Source organism: Ambystoma mexicanum, chromosome 10 (assembly GCF_040938575.1).
Source record: "Ambystoma mexicanum isolate Mex_15411 chromosome 10, UKY_AmexF1_1, whole genome shotgun sequence".
In the NCBI taxonomy this organism is placed as follows: Eukaryota; Metazoa; Chordata; class Amphibia; order Caudata; family Ambystomatidae; genus Ambystoma; species Ambystoma mexicanum.
Genome location: NC_090932.1, coordinates 1,126,572,493 through 1,126,599,312, shown reverse-complemented (window position 1 = coordinate 1,126,599,312; position 26,820 = coordinate 1,126,572,493). Strand labels below are relative to the sequence as shown.

The following is a 26,820-nucleotide window of genomic DNA, read 5'->3' as shown; positions in this document are numbered from 1 at the left end:
CCTTCTTGTTTACAGATCCGCCAAAGCGCCTGGGGACCAATTCCGTTGGTGACGGTGCGCTATATAAGTACCTTTAACATAACATCCCCGGAAACAGACCAGCAGAGGCACGCATTCCATTCCTTCGACTGGGTTCATGTGTAGAGCATTGTCATCTATACATGTTATCATGTTAACACAATCTGAATAAATGGAGCATGTCCGCCTGCAGACAAATTGAACTGTGTGTTTTGCCAATGCTTGTCTGGGCAGGTTTGGCAACCTCTCTCTTGTGTCTTGTGAAAGCACTTCCTCTCCTAACCTCAGTGCATGTGGAAAGCCCAAGGGCACAGGACCCGCTCTGAGGGGAGTGGGGGGGGGGGGGAGTTGTAGTGAGGCGAGCTCTCCGTACTTTCTGAACAACCGAGCTTCCCCAAAAGCAGAACAACGGCGGACCACCAGAGGAAGGAGAGTTGGAGGTCCACGAAGCAGAAAACGGCCCTTCGACGGGACAGGAGCCGGGGGAGCGCAAAAGCATAGGCAGGGCAGGCATCCCACTGCAGGAGCCCCGCCTCTCAAAAGCCGGAGGGAAAGGCGACACGCGCTGACCTCGCTGACACCGAGGAAGCCCTGCCGTGCAAGTAATTGACCTTCTGATGCTGTGCTTTCCTATTGCGCCAAATTAGCACCAATAGTTTAAAAGTGCAGAATCCTTGTCCAAGGCGTCGTATCAGAGGCGTTGCTAGAGTGGGGCTAAGGGGGCTATAGCCCCTGGTCTTTTGGTTGTAGCCCCAGATAGAATCTCAGGAGCTACAACCAAAAGGCTAGCTAGCCCCCAGTCCCAACAGTTCCGACATTAGCGTAGCCCCGGGTCTTTTCCAGACCTAGCAACACCCCTGCGTCGTATAGTGGCCTGCCCAGGGTAACAAGTCCGTAGTCTGCTGGGAAGAATAGTGTGGGCAAGGATGAGTTAAGAGGGAGGGAAAGGAGTTTGCAGATGCGGGCAGGGAGTGTAGGACAGGGCTTAATGCTGGTATTGACATAGATGTTTGCTCGTCCAGTACATATGGACTGTCTCCCAGAAAGAGGCAATACACAAGAGTATTTGTTGGGCGAATATATGCACTAGGATTCTAAGGCACTTTTGGAGTACAAGAGATTGAGGAGTGTCGGGTGCGTGAGGGGCTCAAGCAATCCTGGTATAATGGTAGGAATGGGGGGTTTTATCGAGCACTTCTTTATTTGGTAGGTTTAATACGACTTTTCAAAAAAATACTCAATTGAAATGTTCGGGGGTCCTTATGACCGTTCATATGGCGAGCCCAAAGTGTGAAGCCCACCATCGTAGTGTGCCAGCCCCGTATCTCTTTTAATCCAGTTCATTTACAGCCAATAGTTTGGGCTTTTGTATAGTGAAAGGAATTTCTGCATTCACATAGACATGCACCTCAGTCCTGGCATCCCACTCCTCCAGCTAATCTACTGTGATGACACACACACACACACACACACACCTCTGCCAATGCATCTTGGTCCTGGCGATCCACTCCTCCAGCCAATCCACTCCATGATCCACACACACACATCTCTGCCAATGCATCTCGGTCCTGGCGATCCACTCCTCCAGCCAATCCACTCCATGATCCACACACAAAGCTCTGCCAATGCACTCGGTCCTAGTATGCCACACCCCCAATGGTCTCAAAGTCAGAAATCAAATTACACTCTGTGGTGGATACCATTAAACTGGTAAATGAGATTTAACAGTAGGCCAGTTCACCTGCAGGTCTGGTGCAAAGTTGGCCACATGTCAGGCCTGCATGGATCTACTTTTCAGGCTTCTGAGGTTGGAAACCTACATACCATTGGGAGGGTTCATAACTGTGTATTAAAGTATTTAGAGTAGCGTAGGTAAAGCAGTGCACTCACATGGCATACCGTATGCTGGGCACTAATTACCTTATACATGCAAACAAACATCCTAAACAGCATTCCATGGAGATGGGAAAGAAAGATAGACACATTACAACAAAGCATCAATTATGGCACAATTAAATCAAGGGCCACTTGATGTGCTATGATCAAACATTTCTACACTGTACACATGCTTTTAGGTACAAGAATTTTGTCAAGTGGCCAAAGACACGGAGATGGAATGTCTTGTGATGATTGTAACAGAGACAACGGCAGAAAAAAACATGCTATAACTGCAACTTGCGAAAAGCAAAATACATAGTCCGAAAAGGATGCTTATTCTACTCTAAATGCTTTTTGGAAGTTTTTGTCTGCATTGTGAATTTGAGGTGTTTCAGAATAGACTAAATCAGTGACTTGTCCCCTGAAGTGTGCCTGCAATAAACCTTTAATGAGTCTAGCAATTATTGTATAGAATTCCAGAAAGACAAATGATTTGTCATTCCTATTCTTTCATATTTATGGTCACTGCTCAAAGTGTTACACTTGTGGAACCCTCTGTTTTTTAAGAGGCCTGACCAAGAAAGCGAGGCCTCTCCAGAACTACATGTCATTGGACACATCCCAGGAGCTTCCATTTTTAAAATGCTTTATTTAAATGAAGCAAGGGAGACATCAGGGGTAGCAAGGGAGCCCTCGGGGGTCACAGGTGCGACCCCTGGTGACCCCCAAATAATGTCCCTGGAAGGGGTGGGAGAAAGTAGCACCACAGAGCAAAATTACCAACATTCCCCTGATACTTCCACATTTATTTGCAGTAAATTTGGGATTCGCAGACCAAAACCAACAGTGCGAAATCTGAAATATCCAGACACACGTGATGCGCCCGCACAAATACTTGTCTAATTTTTACAGCCAAAAAGGCCAAAAATGAAGGCAGAAAAAACATACGCAGATGGTAGAATGAGGACTTGAAGTGAATTTTATGATACACTCGTTTTGTCTAATGTGGCCCAGCTCAAGTGGCAGGGTGACGTGAGGCAAGCCTGCCACAGGGCCGGGGAGGCAGAAGACCCCCCACTCCCAGTGGGAATTGCACTGGTGAAGAAGATCAAACTTTGATGCGGGTTGCAGGATATCCATCCCAAGCAGAAGGCGGTGAGTGCAGAGGAACCAGCCACGCCCGTGTGGGGACAGGATAGTTACAAGTATGAGAAATGAAGGAACAGAGAGACTTCCCTGTCATGTAATGTAGCAGGAGAAGAGGTGTCTGTGACAGAAAGAGGCCTGGCACGAGGTGGAAAGTTTCAAGTGGGGATGGTTATAAACATTTTCAGAGGGGTAGACAAAACATTAATTGGGTTCTTATATCACACTTCATGCCAGAGTCCACCTTCTAAGCACAGACCAGGTTTTGAACCGATACTGCTCTGCGTTGTCTTGCTTGCATGACAAGCATGCTGCCCCTGAGCTATTTGCTTCCAAGACAAGTACTTGCCCATGAGCTATCCTCCCAGTCAAACAAAAACAGAAAGGACAGTACTGAGGTCTACTTGCGCCAGTGGGATCCACCCAGCTCCTTGCCCACAAACCCACACAACAGTGGAGGGTGGTGAGGGCCAGGAGTATTGCTAGGCCTGGAAAAGATGCAGGGCTATGCTAATGTCGGGAATGTCAGGACTCAGGGCTAGCTAGCCTTTTGCTTTTCGCCACTGAGCTTCTATCCGGGGCTACAACCAAAAGACACGTGGCTACAGCGCCCCAGTATACCCCTATCAACGCCTCTGGTGAGGGCCAAGAGGAGGCTGCAGTCCTCACAGAAGAGCTTCTTTTCACCCTACATCTATTTTCACAGGTATAAAGCCCAAATAAAATACCATGGTCTGTTTGTTTTTTGGATACAAAAACATTCATATTTTCCCTAAGCTTCCTTTCTGGGAGGTGAGGGAAGCTGTAATGGGCTTCCCATGGTGGTGGAGGGAGGGAGGCTCGTTGGAAAGGGATGGAGTAGTGGAGGACCATGTAATGTATGACACCAATAGGAGGATGGGTAGTCTAAACTGAAGAGTTTGGGATCTCACTTTACCCAAATGCCCCCTGCAATGCATAACAGTCCAGAACAGGAGTAAAATAATGTTTTCCCGCGTTACTATCTGGACCAAAGAATACCAGTCCAGCCCAGAGACTGATGAACTGTTGCATACAGAAGAAAGATCTGTGTATGAGTTTACATTGTTTTTTCTCCTATGCAACAAAAGTGCTGTTAAAAAGATAACTAAATCTTCATTTTAAACTCCGGGAGAACAAGTCCTAGAATGCAAAAAGCCAAAAGCTAGTCTGAACTACCATCTCCCAAATGCAATGGAGCATTTTGGCATGTCTGCGGATGCAACTCGGAAGTCCTTTTCTAGAAACTGGGCTAGCGTGTCATAAGCAGGCAAACACTTCTAGTTCAAAGCAGCATTGTGCATGTGCAGAACTCTCAATGTGTTCCATGATGGTAGGGTGACCAGATGTAGCAGCATTGCTGGGACTGTTTGGGAATAATGTCCTCTGTCCAGGGACGTCGATTCACCAAAAGGCCAGGGGTAGCGGAATTGACATCACAGACCTAATTACATCACAGGAAGTGATGTCACTTGACCTTTGACCCAGATGGCATCAGTTCCTCTTTAACCCTGGTGACATTACCGAAAGTGGTTTGTGGGAGTAAAAAAGTACATAAACGTAAGAATATGTAAAATACCAAATGCATACTAAAGCAGACAAGAATATTTTAGATACCAAACACATTTTAACAAGGGTGCTGCCTTCATATACAATGGACGCGGTCGTGATATAATAGGGTTAGACTCAATAGTACAACATAGGCCGAGGCAATATTGCCGGGTTCGAAATTGCTGGCAGCTATTTAGCTCCTGCTTCTAGCCTAGGAGTGCCAGGTTAGCTGGAAACCAATAGCTACCAGGAGCAACGTTTGGCTCCTCAGGCAAACTAATGCCTTAAACACATGTATATGTGACATTAACTTTGAGCATTTGCAGCTTAATAAAGAAGAATTAGGACACATCTGATGTACAGTTAAACATAATGGGCAGAAAGTAAAAGTAGCATTTCATGGTATCTCCTGGTTCCCCTGTGGTAGCTCCTGCCTCTAGGGGGAGCCTGACACTGAGGATCTGGTTTTAGCTCCTGCTCAGTGAATCTAAATTTCGAACCCTGTATTGGTTCCACCATCGGGGTCGCTGTTTGAAGATTTGTATATATCTTTAAGCAATAATCATGACAAAGCACTGAGCAATTTTGGGGATTGCTGTGACCAAATTCTTGCTGAAATGGACTCAGACAAAATTACATTGATGGAAAGCCCGGGGAAGATGTACAACAAGATGACAATTGTAAAATGGGGAAAGATATTCAGAGAATGTCACCTTACAAACTAGAAAGGGAGTTAACCGCACACCTGAGGACATAAAAGGAGATGCAGTCCTCTGTGATGAGATTTCCAGGTCTGAAATAATGAGTGTTAAAATACACAGAGGTGAGAAATTTGACAGGCTCTTGCCGTTGGAGCGGGCATCACATTGGAGTGACGCCTTCTGCCTCAAAGTGGGAGTGACTCAGCCCTCCCAAGCCCAACGCTGGCGCTGCCCATCAGTGGGAGCAGAAATCTCACACCATATGTGTGTGGTTAGATTTTTGCTGCAAATGTTATGGAAATTAACGGGGTGCCCACATGGTGATTCAAGTAGGAACATAGATGGGAGAAATAAAAACATTAGAATGTAAATGTGGTGTGAGGTTAGGTATATTACAATAACAATATGAGTACCAACTTCGGTTCAGTGATATTGTATGTACATATGTTCTATGGAAAGCGCTATGGAGAGAGCACCATATAAATAACACATCATGATCATTATCATAACACAATTGCTTATATGCACGCCAAGGGGTTCATTTTCCTTGTGGTTCTCATTGTGAAATGCCCGTAAAAAACATGACATCAACATTGTTCACATGCTTTTCAAGAACCACTCAGTTTTCCTGAAGAGTTAACATGGAACAGCGGCATGGATTGCAGTTAACAATTCTGCCAACTCAATCTGCACCGTGTTAGGAATCTGACAGTCTCTTCACCTACATGCGATTTTGATACAAAGGATTTATGCTTAATTCACATTCTTTTTGCACTGGCTCAAAGCAGGTGATTTCCATAAGAATTCCTCTAAATGCCCCCAGCTGTTAAGAATCTATTTCGCTTTCTCCTGTCTACAAAGGGGTGTTTCACTCTGCAGTGTGCACTATGGAAACAATTGCACTCAAATGTATTGAAATTACTTTCTAAATCCATTGTACATTTGTTAGAAAATGTGGGGGAAATGTTTGGGATACTCTGAAACTAATTTTTAAAATACAATACAATTTATTTTAATTTCAAATTCCTTTGTATGGGGAGTACACTACTGCAAGATAAATTGGAGATTAATGCTTGTCCTTTGATATTTTTTATTCTAGTTGCTCTTCAAACTATTACTGTCAATTGGAAAACTCTTGATTGTATTAATCACAAGATTTGGTGGAACTCTATATGTAATATTCATAGATTAGAGAGATGTATTGCTTCATCCTCATGTCTAACATGAAGTGGAACATGGTCTTGGATTTTCTACTCACTAGTGTTCCTATTTCATAAAACGAACCTGTTCTTATTATATTATCAAGTTTTCCCCTTCCCCCTGCTTTTGTTTATGTCTGTTTTGTTTCTCGTCAACAATTTGATATTCCAACCATTTTGTACACATATGCCTCGTTTCATTTAGTATTCCTCTGATATCCTGTTTCATGCTCAACTGTCTTTTTACACAACTGTTAAGGATATCTATTGTTATATTGCCATGTATTACTATTCTTAAATAAAATGCTTTCAAGCTAAAAAAATATAAAAAATAAATGATTCAATAAACAAATCCACCTTTAATCAAAATATACAGATATTGAGAACATTTTCCTTTAATCTGGAACACAGATTTGGTTTGTTGCCATAAGCATTCCCAAAAGTTTCATATTTTGAAAAGGAAATGTACACCTTTATAGACTTGTGATAAGATATCTTCTGCAGTTTTAAATGAACTTCCCTGAAGTGTTATCTGAAAGGTTAATGGACTAGAATTACATGGTAATCATTGGGGTAGTGATGGGTTAACTTTGTGTTGTGAAGGGGCTTCCAATTCAAGCAAATCGCTTATTTTGCAAAGATGTTGTTTTATTGTTTTACCATGGAATTGGTATTTGCCGGGGCCCTTGAAATGATCTTTTTCAGTAACATATGTAAGAATATAAGAAACATGGTAAAATGTGGCAAACACTTAGCAACAACATTCCAAAGAGCTGGAAGAACTTTCCAATGGCAGGATCAAATATTTGGAACAACCTACCCACTCAGACATTTCGACAAGAATCCTATAACCTGAGATTCAGAAAAAGTTTAAAACCTGGTCCATAATGAGCCCACAGTGTCAAATACAATTCACTTATGACATCAATTCTACACTTCAAATATGGGAATATGCACATTCATGGACTCTTGTCCCCTACCCACATCAACGCAGCATGGACAGCTGCATTATCAACTGACCACAGTTACAGATGCCGCGGCACAGCCATATTGCTAATTTTGAGTGGTTCCTGCTAACTACGAATGTACAACTTATGTATTTTGAACGATTCGGGCACTTCTACTTTTCACCCTAACCCTTCACACCGGCACCCTACATCTCCCTCCCTCTATCTTACCTCTGTTATTTCCCCATACAGGTGCAGTTAGGCAGACATATGCAATTTGGCACCTTATAGAACTCCAAAATATAAACTAAAACTGCATCTGATTTTATTGCACATACTCAGGGGAGTACAGAAGAGATGCTACCACTGGAGGGGATTCATAAATAAGGTGTGGACTGTACGTTTGTGGTACACAGTCGACGACTAGGAAACCCTCGGCAGATGACAGTATACATATGGGGGTGGAGGCTGTGTTGTGTGTGTTTTATATATTTTGCATCATTTTTATATGTGTATGTGGACTGGAGTTGCAGTACATAGGGGATATCAATGACCCGAGGGAGGCCGATGTTCCCTACAATAATTATATAGCATGAGCCCTGACGCCAAGGGCTAACATTGTTATTTGGGTGGTCATTCACCAACAAGGGAAGGTAGCACTCTCGCCTGTGTACCCAAAGTGCAGTGAATGGACTTTATAAGTTACCTGTGATTTGTACAGCCCACCCCTGTCATTTACTTGACCCCATGGTTCTAACAACCCCCTCTTTTTTCAAGAAACAGTTGATTGAAATTAATTAAATACCTAAATGAAGTAAAATGTATTAATTTAATAACCAGGACTGCTACATTAGTAGAGTATATTAGCACATTTCATGTAAAGAAGGAAGGAACAAATAGAATTGGTAAATATTATTCATCGATGTTAATAATAAGGAATATGGGCTACTCTGTTAACTGAGAAATGTTGTTTGGATTAACTTGAAATGCAGTGTTATTTGTGTTGTAGATTGTGTTGAAGTTGTTGCTCTGATGAATGTGTTTTTTCAGTGTCATTTTGAGTGTTGTTTTGTGGCTATGTTTCTTTTGAAAAAATGTGTGACTCATGCATTGTTTAACTGTCTCGTCTACAGGGGGCGGAATACTGTATTACACTTGGTTTTACATTTATGGTCATTGACATATAGTCCGTGTCCAGATTTGTATCCACTCTTGGCATTCATGGTCACTGACATCTAGTCCGTGTCCAGATTTGTATCCACTCTTGGCATTCATGGTCACTGACATCTAGTCCGTGTCCAGATTTGTATCCACTCTTGGCATTCATGGTCACTGACAGCTAGTCCGTGTCACTGACATCTAGTCCGTGTCCAGATTTGTATCCACTCTTGGCATTCATGGTCACTGACATCTAGTCCGTGTCCAGATTTGTATCCACTCTTGGCATTCATGGTTACTGACATCTAGTCTGTGTCCAGATTTGTATCCACTCTTGGCATTCATGGTCACTGACATCTAGTCCGTGTCCAGATTTGTATCCACTCTTGGCATTCATGGTCACTGACAGCTCGTTTGTGTCTGGATTTGTATCCACTCTTGGCATTCATGATCACTGACATCTAGTCCGTGTCCAGATTTGTATCCACTCTTGGCATTCATGGTCACTGACAGCTCGTTTGTGTCTGGATTTGTATCCACTCTTGGCATTCATGATCACTGACATCTAGTCCGTGTCCAGATTTGTATCCACTCTTGGCATTCATGGTCACTGACATCTAGTCCGTGTCCAGATTTGTATCCACTCTTGGCATTCATGGTCACCGACAGCTCGTTTGTGTCTGGATTTGTATCCACTCTTGGCATTCATGGTCACTGACATCTAGTCCGTGTCCAGATTTGTATCCACTCTTGGCATTCATGGTCACTGACAGCATGTTTGTGTGACTGCATAAACTGTCGAACCCCTTCGTCTTCCCGTCCCTCCACACTCTCCTCACCTGAGTCTTCAGAGTAGCCTGAGTTCCGTAGATTCCGCCGGCTCAGGTAGCCCCGTTCTTTTTTAGGTAGCACTTGCCTGTCTCAGTGAGAAGCCACAGTGACTGCTGAATATACAGCCGTCCTGGGGCCCCTTTTCCGGGAACAGGCCGGACAAAAGAGAAAAAAACCCACACGTGGGAAAAAACCCTTAGGATACTTCTGGCAATGAGGTAGGTGAAGATCCAAGTTAGTAATCTGTATGACTGGAAGCAGATGTGAGGTCCACAGGGTTGAACACAGGAAGGAAGCCCAATGCGACACCAATAAGAGGTGAAGGAATCCAAAGCAACTACCGGGCCAAGGACATTAAAGGCACGGTAAGAAAGAGAGAAATTACAGGAGAGAAAAAACAACAGACAGAGAAAAAGGGAAAACTGGAGAGCCGCGAGAAAAAGAACGGCAAAGAGGAAAAAAAAAAACACCCGCCGCCGGAGCGGCGAGACTAGAAGGGAAAGCGTAGAAGTGCCGAGGGATCGGCAAGGAAGAGACTGGAAAAAGAAAGGCCGCTGCAGAAAACAAAACGGCCAAACAGGTGAGTAGAAGAAACCTTATCCCAAGGGCAAGGGACGAGCAAGCAGAGAAGACCCGCCGCACGCCGAGGCGAGCAGAGGACAAAACGCTGGGGGAGCGCAAGAACCAGAGCCGCTGGAGCGAGAACCAGCAATAGGTTGAACCGCCGCGACTGCCGGGCTTGGAGGGCAGATAAACTTCCGGCAGTGCTGTGATTGGCCATGAATCTATACCAGACACAAAGAAGGGACTACACCGCTCTACCTGCTGGTTAGCCTCCAACGTGGAAGGAGCCGCCACCCGCGGTAGCGATTGCGGATGACAGTATGACCCCCTCCCCACCTAACCGCCCCAGGCTTCCCTGGATAGCGGCGGTGAAAAGTAGCCAACAACCTCGGTGCATGAACCTGAGAAGCCGGTTCCCATGAGTCCTTCGACTCAGGGTATCCCTTCCAGGACAAAAGGTACTCAAGACGTCCGCGATAATACCTGGAATCAAGGACCTGAGATACCTCATACTCATCAGGCTCCGAGGACCGTGCCAGGATAGATCTGGGAATGGTTCTATGGTGAAGGTCGGGACAGTAAGGTTTGAGAAGAGAGGAATGAAAAACCGGGTGAATGCGGCGAAGAGAGGAGGGAAGCCGAAGGCAAAAAGTGACAGGATTGACTTTTTAGAGAATAGTTAAAGGTCCCAGAAAACGAGGAGACAGTTTAGAAGGCCTTGTCCATCTGGGAAGAAACCGGGTGGACAACCACACCTGATCACCTGGCTTCCATACTGGACATTCCTTCCGATGTTGATCGGCACAGGATTTTGTCCGTCTTCTGCTGACCTCTAAACTCCGCATAGCTGAAGTCTGGGCTTCCTTAATATTCCCTAATACCTCTTCCACCGTCGGGGAGTTGGTGTAACTGGGAACCTCCGGAAACACGGCACGAGGGTGAACCCCATAAGTGCAGAAGAAAGGAGAGAGTCCCGTGGCGGAATGCCTGGTGTTGTTGTACGAGAACTCTGCCGTGGGAAGCAGCGAGACCCAGTTGTCTTGATGTTGAGATATATAACACCTTAGGTATTGTTCCAGGGTCGCATTCAGGCGTTCCGTCTGACCATTGGTCTCCGGGTGAAACCCTGAAGACAGAGCTCTCTCAATGCCCAAACGGTTGCAGAAGGCAGTCCAAAACTTCGAGATATATTGACTTCCCCGATCCGAGATTATCTTATCGGGGAGACCGTGTAGCTTGAAAATGTCTCGAGAGAAAACCTCTGCCATTTTAGCCGCAGTGGGCAGCCCTGGAAGGGGAGAAAAATGTGCCAACTTAGAAAAGGCGTCTACCGTGACCATGATGCAGGTACAGGATTCCGAGACCGGCAGATCGACAATGAAATCGGTAGATATAAGACCCCAGGGGCGCGTTGGAAGTTCGACCTGAGTGAGCAGACCCAAAGGTTTTCCCAGGCGATATTTGGCTCTGGCACACATTGGACAAGCCTTGACATACTCGTATGTCTCCTTTCTAGCGTTTGGCCAAAGAAACATTCTAGAGAGAAGCTCAAGGGTATTCTCGGCCCCTCTATGGCCTGCCGAGCGAGAGTCGTGACTCCACTTCAGGATTCTAGCACGAAGAGAACCTTTGGGAATGTACAATTTCTGTTTGTAGAAAAGCCTGTCTCCTCTTTGTTGAAAAGGAGAGGTAATACGTAGGGGTAGTTGGCACTTTTCCTGAATGAGAGCAGTTTTCACCTCTTTAAGAAAAGAACCAACAAAGGCCAGGATTTGGTTGCGTTTGAACATGGACTCCCTCTTGCTCTCCAGGTGTTCCTTGGTGGAGTCTTTGCGCGATAAGGCATCCGCCAGACTATTCTGTGATCCCGGGATATACGAGACTTGGAATTCAAACTGTGCAAAATGATGGGCCCACCTGGCCTGCCTGGAATTTGAACACTCCAATTCTTGTAGTACCTTGAGGTTCTTATGGTCGGTCCTAATCAGAAATGGATGTCTGGCTCCTAGTAGGAGATGGCGCCACTCTTCACAGGCAAGTTTCATGGCCAGAAGTTCTTTCTCCAGTACCGAATAGTTGAGCTGGCTAGGAGAAAGAGTTTTTGACATGTATGCCACGGGGTGTTCCACTCCTTGGATGGTCTGGAGCAATACCGCTCCTACAGCTACCGCAGAAGCGTCGGTCTCCAAAATAAATGGCTGTGATTGATCAGGATGCTGGAGAATGGGGGCAGTACAGAACAATCTCTTGAGAAAATCGAAACTCTTCTCTGACTCATCAGACCAAAAAAACGGAACAGCCTCCTTCTTGAGTAGGCGCGTAATCGAGTATACTACCTCCGAAAAGTTTGAGATAAATCTGCGGTAGTAATTTGCTAATCCCAAGAATCTCTGGACTTCTCGGACTGAAGTAGGAGCTGGCCAATCAAGAATAGCATCAACCTTGGTTTGGTCCATGGCCACCCCTTCTTCGGAAAGAATGAATCCGGGATAGTGAACCGAGGATACCGCAAATTTGCACTTCTCGCCCTTGACCAGCAACTGGTTTTCCTGAAGGCGAGACAGAACCTGGGTGACATGTTGAATATGTTCCTCCATGTTAGGGGAGAAAATCAGAATGTTGTCGAGGTATATTATAACAGAGACCGACAGCAGATCTGAAAATAGCCTATCCATGAATCTCTGGAATGCAGCCGGTGCGTTCACTAAGCCGAACGGCATCACTCTGTACTCAAAAAGACCGTATGGAGTTCGAAAAGCCGTCTTCCATTCGTCCCCATCAGTGATGCGAAGCAGATGATATGCGTTCCTGAGATCCAATTTGGTGAAGATTCGAGCCCCTTGTACCACCTCAATAATGTCGGTTATGAGTGGCATGGGATACCGATCACGGATTGTAACCTTATTGAGGCCCCGGTAATCGATACAGGGTCTGAGATCAGTCGTGTCTTTTTTCTTGATGAAGAACAGAGAGGCGCCAGCTGGTGACTGCGAAGGTCGAATAAGACCATTCTCCAAGTTGGTATCCAGATAGACTCTTAATACCTTCTTTTCGGCCTGAGAGAGGGAGAACATGCGCCCAAATGGAACCAGTGCATTAGGTTTGAGATCGATTGAGCAGTCTTCTGGCCGATGAGGAGGTAGCCGAGCGTGGAGATTCTCTTGGAATACCCCGGAGAATTTTGCACAAAAATTAGGAAGCGCGTGAATACCCACATGATCCTTGGAGAGAACCCTAACCGACTGTTGATCCTCCCTGGTATCGGGAGGAAGACAGTTGACCGAACAGTACGTGGAACAAAAACTTAGTCGATTTTCCATCCAGTTGATATACGGGTTATGCCTGCGCAGCCAAGGAATGCCTAGGATTATGGGGAAATGTGCGGCTCTAATAATGTCGAACTGCAGGGCCTCTGTGTGTTGGTTGATGACCACGGAGAGTTGTTCAGTGGTATGAGTGATTAGTCCAGACGACAAAGGTGTACCGTCCACTCCATCCACTTTCTGACCCACCTTACGAACTATCCAAGTGAGTCCCATCTTGTCAGCCCACAGAGTGTCCACAAAGTTCCCTGCCGCTCCACAATCCAATAAGGCTAATGTTTCCACCGGTCTTCCATTTAGATTCAAGGTAACGGATAGTACCATCAGTCTGGAATCCTATTGGGATTCTGAAGCCGACACCGAAAGTGTGACATAGGGACGCTGAAAAAGATCTGAGTACCCCCGGCTGCCCGTCCCTATTGACGCCGAGGGTAGTCGTTTCCCGCCTTCCTCTCCGGTACCTCAGAGCAGTCCTTCAGTACATGTTGATCGGAACCACAATAGGCGCACAACCCTTTTTCTCTTCTTCGCCGTCTCTCCGCTGATGACAGAGGTGCCCTGGTAGCTCCGATTTGCATCGGTTCTTCGCTCTGAGTAGAGGAGAAACGTCCAGAGGGAGAGTGTGAAGGAGGGTTCATGGGATTTCCTGATCCTCTTTGCTTCCGGCGTTCTGCCCTTCTCTCTTGGAGGCGGTACTCGATGTGGCGAGCGGCAGCAAGTAAGTCTGGAAATGTGGGGGAGCGTGGAGATCTGGCTAGCTCATCCTTGATCTCATCTCTCAACCCTCTCCGGAATACAGCATATTGTGCTTGTTCGGACCATCCCGCTCCTGCTGCCAATGTCTTAAAGGAGGAGATGTATGACAGCACGTCTAGAGCACCCTGTCGTGCATCCAGCAGGTCCTCACCTGCAGTAAAAGATAGTTCAGGTCGCTCGAAAGTCTGTTTCACTAGGTTCTGGAACCCCGAGAAATCCTGTAAGATGGCATTACTGTTTGTAACTAGCGGAGTAGCCCAGGCTAAAGCATTCCCCGTCATATTTGAAATCATAAACCCTACTCTGGCTTGGTCCGTGGAGAAGGTGTGTGGTCTGAAGGTGAAGTACACATTGCAGGCCTCCAGGAATTCCTTTACCCTCTTAGGTGAGCCATCAAATCTTCCTGAAGAAAGAGCCATAGGAGACAATTCCGGGGGATGTGAGGGTTCCCGGACCGCTACCATCTGTTTTAGAAGGGCATTCTCAGTCTTGACCCCCTGTAATTCCAGTGACATGGCCTGAAAAGCCTTCCATAACTCCTGAACTTGTTCTTCGGCTGACATCTTGGTCTTTCTTGGCGTTTCAATCTGTGACTGCATAAGCTGTCGAACCCCTTCGTCTTCCCGTCCCTCCACACTCTCCTCACCTGAGTCTTCAGAGTAGCCTGAGTTCAGTAGATTCCGCCGGCTCAGGTAGTCCCGTTCTTTTTTAGGTAGCACTTGCCTGTCTCGGTGAGAAGCCACAGTGACTGCTGAATATACAGCCGTCCTGGGGCCCCTTTTCCGGGAACAGGCCGGACAAAAGGGAAAAAAACCCACACGTGGGAAAAAACCCTTAGGATACTTCTGGCAATGAGGTAGGTGAAGATCCAAGTTAGTAATCTGTAGGACTGGAAGCAGATGCGAGGTCCACAGGGTTGAACACAGGAAGGAAGCCCAATGCGACACCAATAAGAGGTGAAGGAAGCCAAAGCAACTACCGGGCCAAGGACATTAAAGGCACGGTAAGAAAGAGAGAAATTACAGGAGAGAAAAAACAACAGACAGAGAAAAAGGGAAAACTGGAGAGCCGCGAGTAAAAAGAGCGGCAAAGAGGAGAAAAAAAAACGCCCGCCGCCGGAGCAGCGAGACTAGAAGGGGAAAGCGTAGAAGTGCCGAGGGATCGGCAAAGAAGAGACTGGAAAAAGAAAGGCCGCTGCAGAAAACAAAACGGCCAAACAGGTGAGTAGAAGAAACCTTATCCCAAGGGCAAGGGACGAGCAAGCAGAGAAGACCCGCCGCACGCCGAGGCGAGCAGAGGGCAAAACGCTGGGGGAGCGCAAGAACCAGAGCCGCTGGAGCGAGAACCAGCAATAGGTTGAAACGCCGCGACTGCCGGGCTTGAAGGGCAGATAAACTTCCGGCAGTGCTGTGATTGGCCATGAATCGATACCAGACACAAAGAAGGGACTACACCGCTCTACCTGCCGGTTAGCCTCCAACGTGGAAGGAGCCGCCACCCGCGGTAGCGATTGCGGATGACAGTTTGTGTCTGGATTTGTATCCACTCTTGGCATTCATGGTCACTGACATCTAGTCCGTGTCCAGATTTGTATCCACTCTTGGCATTCATGGTCACTGACAGCTCGTTTGTGTCTGGATTTGGATAGATGTACAGATAGATTATATAACTAGATATACATATGTTAAAACAACAAATACCGTACAAACATACCGAGAATACCACTCTGCAACCCAGCAAAAAGAGATCCCTTTTTGGTCTTTTGAGGTGTTGGTAACATCCTTAACTGTGACATCTGAGACACTTGTGGACTCCACCTTTCAATAGGTGGTAGTAACCTTTACTCTCTCTTGTTGCCCCAGATCAGAGGGGCTATAGTTTGCCACAGTCCACCCACTCCGTGTGTCTGTGACTTGTTTTTTAAACGATGTTGGGTGTGGTTGTGTGTAAATTGGAGACCTTGTCCTATAATCGGTGACCACCAGAGCAAGGTAGTATCCACATACGATTGCATCTCCCAAAATGCTGGTGGATGTGGTAGCGGCATGGCACATCGCCTCACGTTTTCCTGTCTTTTGCTTACAGGAGGAGCCCCCTGGCATTAGTACCAGAGATGGAGTCAGAGCTGGTGGAGTTTTACAGGTAAACAGATCGCATGCTTGGCCGGGGACAGGCATTTCTTGTGAACAGGAGTCAGAAATCGAGGGGGGGCCCTCATTTGGGGGCGTGGCTTGTGGGAGGGGCGTGGCCTAAAAGTACGCAAACCGTAGGGTATACACACAAATATATATAAATGTTATATCTTTGTGTGCGTACCTTACTATGGTGTGTGTACTGTGCAAGCCATCTTTTCTAAACATAGAAATATGTAACATATTTCTATGTTTAGAAAAGATGGCTTGCACAGTACACACACCATAGTAAGGTACGCACACAAAGATATAACATTTATATATATTTGTGTGCATACCCTACGGTTTGCCTAGTTTTCAGGCCATCTTTTTTAAACATTTCGATTTTATAAAAGATGGCTTTGAAAGTACACAATTCAAGCCGTCTTTTATAAAGCTTTGACTACGGACAAAATTGTCCGTCGGCAACGCTTTATAAAAGATGGCTTGAAATGTGTACTTTCAAAGCCATCTTTTATAAACCTCGAAATATGTCGAGGAATCCCCAGGTTCGCCGAGGGTTAAAGACGCCTCGGCGACCTGGGGAAACAAAGGGACAGTAACCCCCTCTGGTGACCTCTCGCGCGAGGGGTCACCAGATGCAGTTACTATGACTGTCAGAAGTGGCAGCCAGTCACAGCGTCGCTGTGGTTGGCTGCCACTTTTGTCAGATCGCCTGACTTCATGGCAGGCGCATGCATCTCCCGTCGCGGCTGCGGCCGCGACGGGATAATGCATCCTGCCAATGTTGCGGGCGGTGGGACGGGGCCCCGGCAGGGCCCCGGCTCAGCCCCACTTTTTGGAGACTGCCGGGGCCCGGCCCCGGCAGGCCCCGGCCCACTTTATGCCCTTGCATGCAGCAGAAACAGGCTGTATTGGTCAAGAGGTACTAACTGTGCCCTCTGCGCTTCCAGCAACAAGCATTGCCACTAAACAGGTCCTCTTCCAAGGACAGACCTTGTTTTAGTGGATTTAGCCAGACACCTTCAGCTGAAATAATGCTTTTCGCAATCTGGTTTCCAGTGAATTCGTTTTATTTGCATTAGTTAAGTGGTCAGCTGACACGTGTTTCGACCTCTCAGGGTCTATATCAAGGCAGAGTCGAACAAATTGTGCAACATTTTGTGATTCATTGTGTCAGTGGTTATTAATACATCCAGTGTTATTGTGTCATTTAAAAACATGGTTACAATCATAATTATTACATTTTTCAATAATTTGCATGGGTAGAGTAATTTTATGCATCTTTGTTACTGTAGTGATGGGGAAGAGAAGAGAGGGAAAGGGGAGGAAACATATAAGGTATTGTTTCCGTATTTGTTCTCCATTTTTCCATTTGTGGTGCCTTAATTAGAGGCTGGGGAATCACTTAGCCTGCCACGGAAGGCCTTACCTAGTTTGTGGATTCCTAATGCCAGTTGGTGGATCTGGGTTTGTTGGCAGCACTCTTAGGGGGTGCGTTTAGTTCTGTACTGCTTGCTGACGTCAGATGTCAGCCCAGATCGGCAAGGATCTAAAAAATGGGGGGGTGGAAAAGCTTAGTGTAAGTCAGCATTGTGATGGTGGGCAGGGCCTGGTGCTCGTGATGGTTGTGGGGTGGTCATCTGGCAACCAGGTGGGTGGAGGGCAGTGGTTGGCTTGTGGCATGTCTCTGGCTAGAAACTGGAGGTGTGAGTTTTTGTAATTAGTGCGTTTTGTAATTAGTGCATGGCTACGCAGGCAAGTATTATCTTGCAGCATGTTTGTAGCTACAGACTGGCTATCTGATTGCCCCACCCAGGTGCCACCCCAAGATCCTAAACTGTGATCATTATGTGTGTGTTTACCCTCGTACATCATGCCACACCTGCATAAGTCAGTGCCACACTTGTGCCACCCCAGCCAAAAGAGTCTGGGCACACCACTGCCCAACAGTGGGATAACAAGAGGAGCAAACAGAATGACACATGGGACTTCTGAACAGTAAAGGCACGAGAGGCTGGGATTCATTTATGCTATGTTGACTTATACCGCGCATCACCACCACCCAGGGGCAGTCTCCTGGCACCAGCGTGGCTCTGCAAGAGAGGGGGGTTGGGAGGTTAGTGGGGATACGGTGAGAGGATAGGCTCAGAACAAGGAGGAACTTGTGTCTGTGAGTGTTTTGCATGTAGTAGTTTGTGCGAGAGGCATTATATATCAGAATATAAATGTTGCATTACGTTATGGGAGTTTATAAAGTAGACCTCTCCCATGTACGTGACCTCATGGCACTGAGGGGTACCTCGCGTGATGGCCGAGGGGCTGGTCTGTGGCAGGGAAAGGAGCCAAGAGTAGTGCTGGCAGTAGGGTCGGATGCCTATTGGCCTTCCTAGTCCCCCTCCTGCCCAGGTTTGTCGTTGAGCTGATGTATGAGTGTCTGTGGGAGTCCAGATTAGTGCTCTCAGGAGTGATTGCTGCCGCACAGGCCTGTGGGAGACCCTGCATAGTCTAGGTTTCTGTGTTAGGTGCAGAGCGCAGCCATAGCAGGTGGGTTGCGTAATAGCGCGGCCTCCCCGTCTGGCTGCCTGTGCATGGCGTGTGGACCTGACATATGATTGTCTATACAGTATCAGATCCGTGCTCGGGAGCAGCAGGGAGGCTCAACGACATAGACAACCCAAAAAATGACAAATGCACCTAAATAATGGAAACTAATAGTGTATCTCCCTCTCTCTTAATGCTTGCAGTGAATCGTATGAACACTTCTATCAAGTGCGCGGTGCATGCGAAATGAAGGTGAGTGCCCTGGCGGGGTGCACAGCTGCGGGGAGGCGTAGGTTGCGGGAAAAGCTATTTCAAGTGCAGTGGTCTGAGGACTTTGATAGGTGGGCACCTTTGATTTCCCTGGAAAACGGATTAAGGTAGGGGGCGGGATCTAAGGTTCACCTCCTCCACCCCCGGGACACTGAAACCCTGTGGAGGCAACAGCAGCTAAATCGCAAGAATTCCAAAAGCCAGTTGAAAGAGGCGAAATTCAACGTTTTACCAATGCGGGGCCAGATTATCAAAGCTTTGCACTGGTGCAAAAAAAGTGGAGCAAGCGTACTTAGCACCAATTTATCTGTTTAGATAATACAGATTGGAGCAAACAGGTTTGATCAAAACATTTTCTCACCGGGGCAAAATTGAAGCAGGTGGCTTTATTAGCTACATTTGCTGCATAACATGAAGACAAATGTAGTAAACACCTTTTTTTTTATGCAACACAATTTATATGAAAAACAGTCTGATGCATGTTTGGCCTCGTGCAAACATTTGTCAGAGAATATGATAATATTGTCAAATCATATGGATTGTGACAATTTTGTATTATCAAAGTATTTTCTCACTTTTCTGTATTGGTGCAAATGTTAGATAATCTGCCCCGTGCACTTTTAGCCTGAAGAGACGTGCATGTCTAGTGACATGACCACTTTGGCACTGTCCTGGTTTATGAGCCCACCCTCGGCTGGAATGGAAGGCCACCAAATTCATGTTTAGGAGAATACACCTTCCTAGGGACAGATTATAAAAAGATGTGCACTGGAACTAAAAAGTGAGCAATGTCTTGATAATACAAACTGGTGGAAACAGATTGTGTCACAATCTATATTATCAAAAAAATGTGCATGCCAGCAAAAATGAATCAGGTAGTTTTGTTGTACTAGGTTTTGAGCATAACATACAACAAAGGGTGTCTACTATATTTCTGTTGATGCTGCACAGCACACAGAGTAAATAAAACAGCCTACTCCAATTTTCCCCAGGTGAAAGCCTTTTAGATAATACTGATTAGGGCTGAACCTTTTTGCACCATTCACTATTAACAAAGCAGCAAAATTGGAGCTAAATTAATTTGCTGCGCTTTTTTGCACAAGTGCAAATCTTTGATAACCTGGCCCTTCGTTTCTAAGAGTGGAATTAGGAGCGGTCGTAAACAGTAAATTTCGTGCTGTGGAAAAAAAGCAAATTCTGGGAAAAATCCTCTTACTTGACCATTTTGCCTATACAACAAAACCTTGATTAGGTTGAAAAATGTGTAACGCACTTAGGCCCAGAGGCATACGAGTTCACAAATAACAAAAAAACAAAAAGGACGTGAAAGAGATAGGAACAGTCAAAAGAGAAGACATAAAAACAATGGCATAAAAAATAACAGCAACAGTAATAAAATCACAAAAATTGCTCATAAAAAGGGTAAACGACACCATAGAATCAGCAGAATAAAACAGACCAGAGCAAGCTAAAACACTTCAAGTAAAAAATAAAGTTTTAAGAGCTTTCTTAAAAGGAGAAAACTAAGGGTCCAATCTTGACGTCCTAGGCACATTAAGATTGTGCCCTTCCACCAAAAGCGGGCTAGGAAATTTAAAGAGCATTTTCCTGCCCTCTCCAATTTCATCCAAGGCACCACCAGCAGATTACCCTGATTGGATCTCAATAATTGTGTGTATTGCTTCAGTATCCTCATTCTTAGGTAATGTAATGTGATGTTATTTTATTTATGAAGCGCGTACCGAGGCCAAAAGACTTCTGGGCGCTCTCAACAATAGTAGGAATACCACAAAGACGTCCCAACTTCAAAACAAAAACATCTTGAGAGTTCCTTGAAAATGATACGAAATCTCCCACAAATGAACAGGGAGCGAATTCCACAACGTGGGGGCTAAGACCGAGAAAGAACGCCCTCCAGCTTGCACTTGACAAAATCTCAGACCTTTCAGCAAATTCAAAGAAGTCATGCACAAAGTTCGTAGAGCAACATAGTGGATCAACTTAGACTGACGAAAAGTAGGCACAGAAAAGTCAAAAGCACCATGTGCAATGCAAAGGTTTAAAAATGTTATACGGCTATTCACCGGAAGCCAGTGGAGCTGTTCCAACAAAGAGGAAGGAGAGGACCGCCTACGAGCATTTAAAGCCAGATGTGCTGCAGAGATTTGCAGAACCTGGAGCCGTTGGACCAAAAAGTGTTGGAAAGGTCCTTCTTGAGATTTATTCTGCGCGTCAAACCAGGTTTGATCCCTTTGGTCGTTTTGTCTTTGGCTACAGCATGTCTGGCAGGGGTAGGAAGATAGAGAGGTGCCGAAAACTCCCTGTGCTTAATCCACTGGGTTACAGGAATGCACCCAAAGGTCATTGGCCGGCTGGTTGTCCTTGCAGGACAGCCATCCTGCTGTGTGAGTGACAGCTAGGTAGCAAATGAATGGAAGATACCTGCACAAAAGGCAAGGCTTTTTGCTTGGAAGGCAGAGTCAACCATTGGACAAAGGAATCCGAAGAAGAACTTGGAAGAGACACTTGCTGCAACTCCTGGACCGTTGGTTTGCCCGGTGAAGCCCTGCTGTATTGCTGAAGTTCTCAATTCGCCTCGACTAGAAAAGCCCTGTAACAGCTGACTTCTCCCCTTGGGTTGGTGGGACCAATCAACCCCAAAGTGAACTCGTCTGGGCATTCTCTCGGAGCTGGCTGTATTTCCATTGCTGCTGCAGGAACCGATTGCCAGGGAGAGGAACACCAGATTGAGTGCATCGCTTTTAAGTCGGAGCCGAGCTCCACAACGATCCTCTGGATTCCCATGAAGCAGAACTGACCAAGCCTGAGCCACCTCAACAGAGTGCTGGACCCCAGATGTGAGGAAAGTCCATTAAGGTATCCGAGAACCGTGGTGGTGCTGTTTGCGAGAGCCGCGAGGAGCTGAAACTGCAAAGTGCCGCTGATCTGAAATGTGCCCATTGCTGCCGCCAACCTTCCATTCGTAGTGCAGGAGTCCCCAGACGTCCTCCCTCTAGTCCCCACCACCGAGACCCAGGAACACAGGATCTGCAGACCTAACCAGGAACAGAAGCCAGCTGGATGCAGTCTTCTTCAAACCAAGGGTACTGTAAAACTAAGGGGACTTACCTCTTGTTGTGTAGCCTTGCCAGCTCTCAGTTGAGACTTGTCTTAGTTGCTCCTGCAGAGTTGCTTACAGCTTTGCCACTCACAAGCCTTCCAGCTTGTGGCCCTACAGTGATTTCTTTTTCTACAAACATTTCTAAAACATTGTGCAAGACTTTTTAACTACTTGCAAAAAGTGCTTCAGCTCACCTAGGCATTTGTTCAACTAACATTGGCTATCCTGGCTCCCTGAAAGACTCTTCTTACCTCTGACTTTGTTCTTTGCCTTTCCCCAGGAAAGGGTTCAATTACTTTGCATTAGAGGGTTCAAAAAGTACTTCCCTGCTTAGAATATTTGTTAAGCATTGCTTTCTCCCTCTAAAACCGTTCCTTTGATTTCCCACTCAGTATTGTTCTAAATGTGCCAGTGATAAATCAATGTCCACAGTGTCCTAGTTATTTAAGTCACCTAAGGCTGTAGGAAGTGTCTGTGTGCCAACCCCAATGGGCATCAACTGATTTAGTGAAACCGAGAGTGTGTATTTATTGAAGTACATTTTGTGTTATCTGATTGATCCCTTCTAAAGAAGGCTTATTCAACTGACTGTTAAATAAATTAATAATGGTTTAATCAAGAAACCTTGTGTGTAAGAGTTTATTTGAATAACTGTCATTGTGAAACTCTGTGTCCCAACCTTACAGCTCACATTGACCCCTCTTGAGATAAGCTTGGCTGCTCATTCACTCTACCAACTTGTTTAGTACATGCTTATACCAAAGGTTGGGTTAACTATTGCCAAGAGGACAAGGCTGGTGCAGTCTCCCACAGGGTACTGCATACAATCTTGCCTAACAGACGCAGCATGAAATTGGAGTTGAAGCTGCTTGAAAAGGAAACAGAGATACTATCTGCATACTATCTGTCAAAAAAGAAGAAAACCATGCCAAGAAAGCCCTGCTTGCTCCAGACGATGCAGAAGGATCTTATGATCAGTTGTATCAAAAGCCTCAGAGACGTCCAGGAGGATTAGAACTACGAACTCCCCATGGTCCTGAAGCAACGCCAAATCATCGAGAATCGATATCATAACAGATTCTGTCCCCATTCAAGGCCCAGACCCAGATTGATAGGGATGCAGAAGACCATTCCCTTCAAGAAACCTTGAAAGTTGACAATAACTTCCATATGTATCATGATTACCAGCAAAAGGGAAATGTGACGGTAGTTGCCAGGAAACCAAGCATCCAATTGTGGCTTCTTAAGAAGTGGGGTGACCGTTGCGTGTTTCAAAGAAACAGGAATCACACCATTCATAAGTGAACAATGAAGAGCAGCATTAAGAAGCACAATGGTATCCATAGGCAAAGACTGAATGAGATGCATTGGGATCGGATCGGATGGGGCTGCTGATTTCAGTTTACAAATTGCAGAATAGACAATATCAACAGTTAGGGCCTCATATATATAAAAGGAGCGGAAACACCCCCCCAAAATATGCTTTCAGGGAAGTAGAAGCTACTATGGCCAAGCCAGTTGACTTGATGAAATTCCTAATCGTATTGATCTTGCCTGCAAAAAAAATCCTAATTACATTACAGGTTTCTTGGTAGTGAGAAATATCAAACAGGGTTTTGGTAATGGTGGGAGTTTCTTCGTAACTATAAGCAACTCTCGGGCTGTACATGGAGCTGAAATTATGCGTGCCTCATAATGCTGAGATGTAGCTGACCTAATAGCCAGTTTTTACTGAAGTAGAACCTGTTTATACTTCTCTTTGGCCTCTAGATCATAACAGATAGGCCATTTACACTCTGCCCGGAGACAAGCCTGCTTAAGGGATATAAGATCAGGAGAGAAGCAGGGGATTGAAAGGAGCCAACCAATCGGACGTAAAAGTCATGGCTTTTATTAGGTATCAGGGAAGGATCAACCTGATTTCCCTTAAGAACAGTCTGCGTGCTGAGTTTTAAAGACTCTGCTAATTGGGCATTAGATACCTTAGCCCAATGACGCCGGCTAGTCTACAGTGAAGGAAAAACAAGAAACGAAAGAAGAAAATGATCCCACCAAATAATTGACAGCGGATTAAAAGTAGCTGTTAGTGCCTTATCTGAAATAATCAAGTGGGTTACCTCTATTATGAGTCGGAAGATGATTGCACAAGTACAGATGACAATCGGAAAATCTAGCAATTAGGCTAGCTGCGTGAACACGAGTCACATCATTAGGCGGCATGTTAAAATCGCCTAGCAAAATCCGATTGGTATAAGATAGAGCTACAAATTGAGTAAAGCTATTAATAGAATCATTAGTGAGATATGATGGTGGCCGATACACAAGCAGTAGATGCAATGACAAATTGCTTGAAGTTTGAAGACGTACCCACAGCAGTTCACATGATAAAGCATGAACTAGGGGGATAATAGAGCACCCCAAAGATGCTAAATGAATCAAAGCGAGATTGCACATACAGAGGCCAAAAGCTGAACAACATCCGGGTTAGATGAATCTGAAAACCAGGATTCAGTCAGCCCTAGAATATCGGGTTGATGCTCAGTCAGCAGGGCAAAAATTTGTTCACGCGGCGCCACCGCTGATCGAGCATTAATCAAGAATCCCAACAAAGACAAGGCAATTAGCCTGCCCGGTCACAAAACCTGTGCCTCTTATCCCTGGTAGAGACCAGCCCATGTAAATGTGGCGGCAAGTTGCTAAGCAGGCAGGTGGGCTCTGGACCTAGAGCCAGTAGTTCAGCCTGTGAATAGACAATATTGCCATTAATACGGTAACCTCCACATTTAGGCCCCAACTCACGTGGAAATTCCTCCAGATTGCTTTGTCAAGCCTTGATGACCCATGGCCCTTTCGAGTCGTGGACGGCCCAGGCGGGCTTACCTTTGGCGCGCCAGCTGCTTGGACGCCCGATTCTGCACATAAATGCAGAAGGTCCCAATGGCGGTACCGTGCGAGATAGTGAAACGGGAAGAAAGACTTCTGTATGCCACGAATAGCGATTAAATCAAATAAATAAAAAGCACAATTCCATTTGGAAAGCTAAAATAAATCCTAAGAGGCTAGACATGTGTTCCAATCAAGTACAATACACTCAAATCAGTAAAAGCAAATTTGCATTCTAAAATGACATATTTTTACAAAAGCAGACTTACTAGCTGCCCAGTAAGCTGGGCTTCTGCCATAAATGCATTTATGTGTAATAGTATTCTGAGTGGTAATTATGGGACTTTTCACGGCCAAAGTTTATTTTATTTTCTATTGAGTTTGCTTTGGGGCCTATGAATATTTTTGTCCAGTGCCTGATGGACAAAAACTCCCAATAGTGGTGACATGACCATTAAATCCATTTAGCCGGAGAAGGGGATATCACAATTGTTGCTTCACCGGTGGTAGTTCCTCCCACCCATGGGTGTACTCTCCTGGTCATTAGGCTCTCTCCTGCTTTGAAAGGATAAACTCTCCTGGCTTGGAAGGACAGCTTCTCCAGGAAGAGCTCCACCTCATGGGTCAAAAGGACTCCACCTCTCCTGGTTTGGGATGGCGCCATCTTCTCTTTTGATCAAGGAATAGGCAGGGCCGGCCTTAAGAGCAGGTGGACTGGGCAGTGGCCCAGGACACTGAGGGGCAGGCAGGTGCCAGATGCTGCTGACACCATCTCAGCCAAGAACCTCATGCTGTGTAAAGTGGTAATTGCTCCGTTGGTCGCTGTCCCCTTTTTTCCCTAACAACCTAGAGGCTTCTCCCTCTTGACCTTGACTGCAGGCAGGCAGAGGGGCACAAATAGCCCATAACAAAAGCACAGGCTATTAGGAAGAATCAAGATAGCTCTGTGGGCTGTGCTGTTGTTGGATTTATTTGAAGGGTCACCTGGAGGGCTCAGGCCCTGTCGTGTTGTCTCAACATTTCATCCTTTAAACATCAGAAATGTTTGCCTTTGAAATTGCCAGCAATGACACACATAATATAAGTGACCAAAGACAAGCCAGTTGCTGTCATTACTTGATAAATGGGCAATAATATTATACAGGAAGGCCATTTCTTTCACTGACTGTCAATTCCTAATTATAAATCCTTAATACAATGATCAATCCCATTATTATTGCTAGCCAAGGGGCGGGGGTCTTTTCCATTGCTTGTCCGTTTTTAATTACAAATCTGCAACAAAAATAACAAGGCCCCATGTTCTACCCAGACAAATACCAGAACTGAACAGAAATAGCAGCAAGTATACCAACTGCCGTTGTGTCCTTCACCACCTTCAGTATCCAGGGGCAATCAATCAGAAAGAGCCCGCTGAACTGAGGGTGAATGGAGTTTTTCTGGAGTTGTTGTAATCAGGGCTTTAAGTGGGCCAGAGCTAGCTGGGGCTCAGTCTCCATAAATTCTTCTTGTGATGGGGCTTCCGTGATTCTCAGCTTCGACATTCACTTACAATCCTGTGCCACCAAATGGCGAAAACATGAAGTGCGTTTTGTGAAGTCCCACTTTTGATGTAAGGGGAAGAAGAATGAGAGTCCACATGCCCTTGAGCAGGATGAAGCCGGAAGATCAACATGTGGGGTGGAAAGGTGGGGGGGCGGAGGCACAGCACTGTGCAGAGGTAGATCACTGATCGATCTGCATCCACTAGGTCCTTTCCTTTATTTGCTCTGACCACAGCCAA

General features: G+C 45.8%; 1 protein-coding gene across 3 annotated transcripts in view; it reads left to right on the top strand.

The window, feature by feature from the left end:
- The first annotated feature begins 389 nt into the window (after nt 1–389).
- LOC138492060 (interleukin-1 beta-like) overlaps nt 390–26,820 on the top strand; it is a 50,676-nt gene continuing 24,245 nt past the window's right edge. Inside the window, exons 1-3 of one of the 3 annotated variants that reach the window (XM_069619011.1) lie at nt 390–620; nt 16,176–16,232; nt 18,970–19,018. In XM_069619011.1, coding sequence (XP_069475112.1) covers nt 16,204–16,232; nt 18,970–19,018 — 78 coding nt within the window. In that variant the 5' untranslated portion in view covers nt 390–620; nt 16,176–16,203. The remainder of the gene's footprint in view (nt 621–16,175; nt 16,233–18,969; nt 19,019–26,820) is intronic. The other 2 variants (XM_069619012.1, XM_069619013.1) reach the window with 2 other exon arrangements.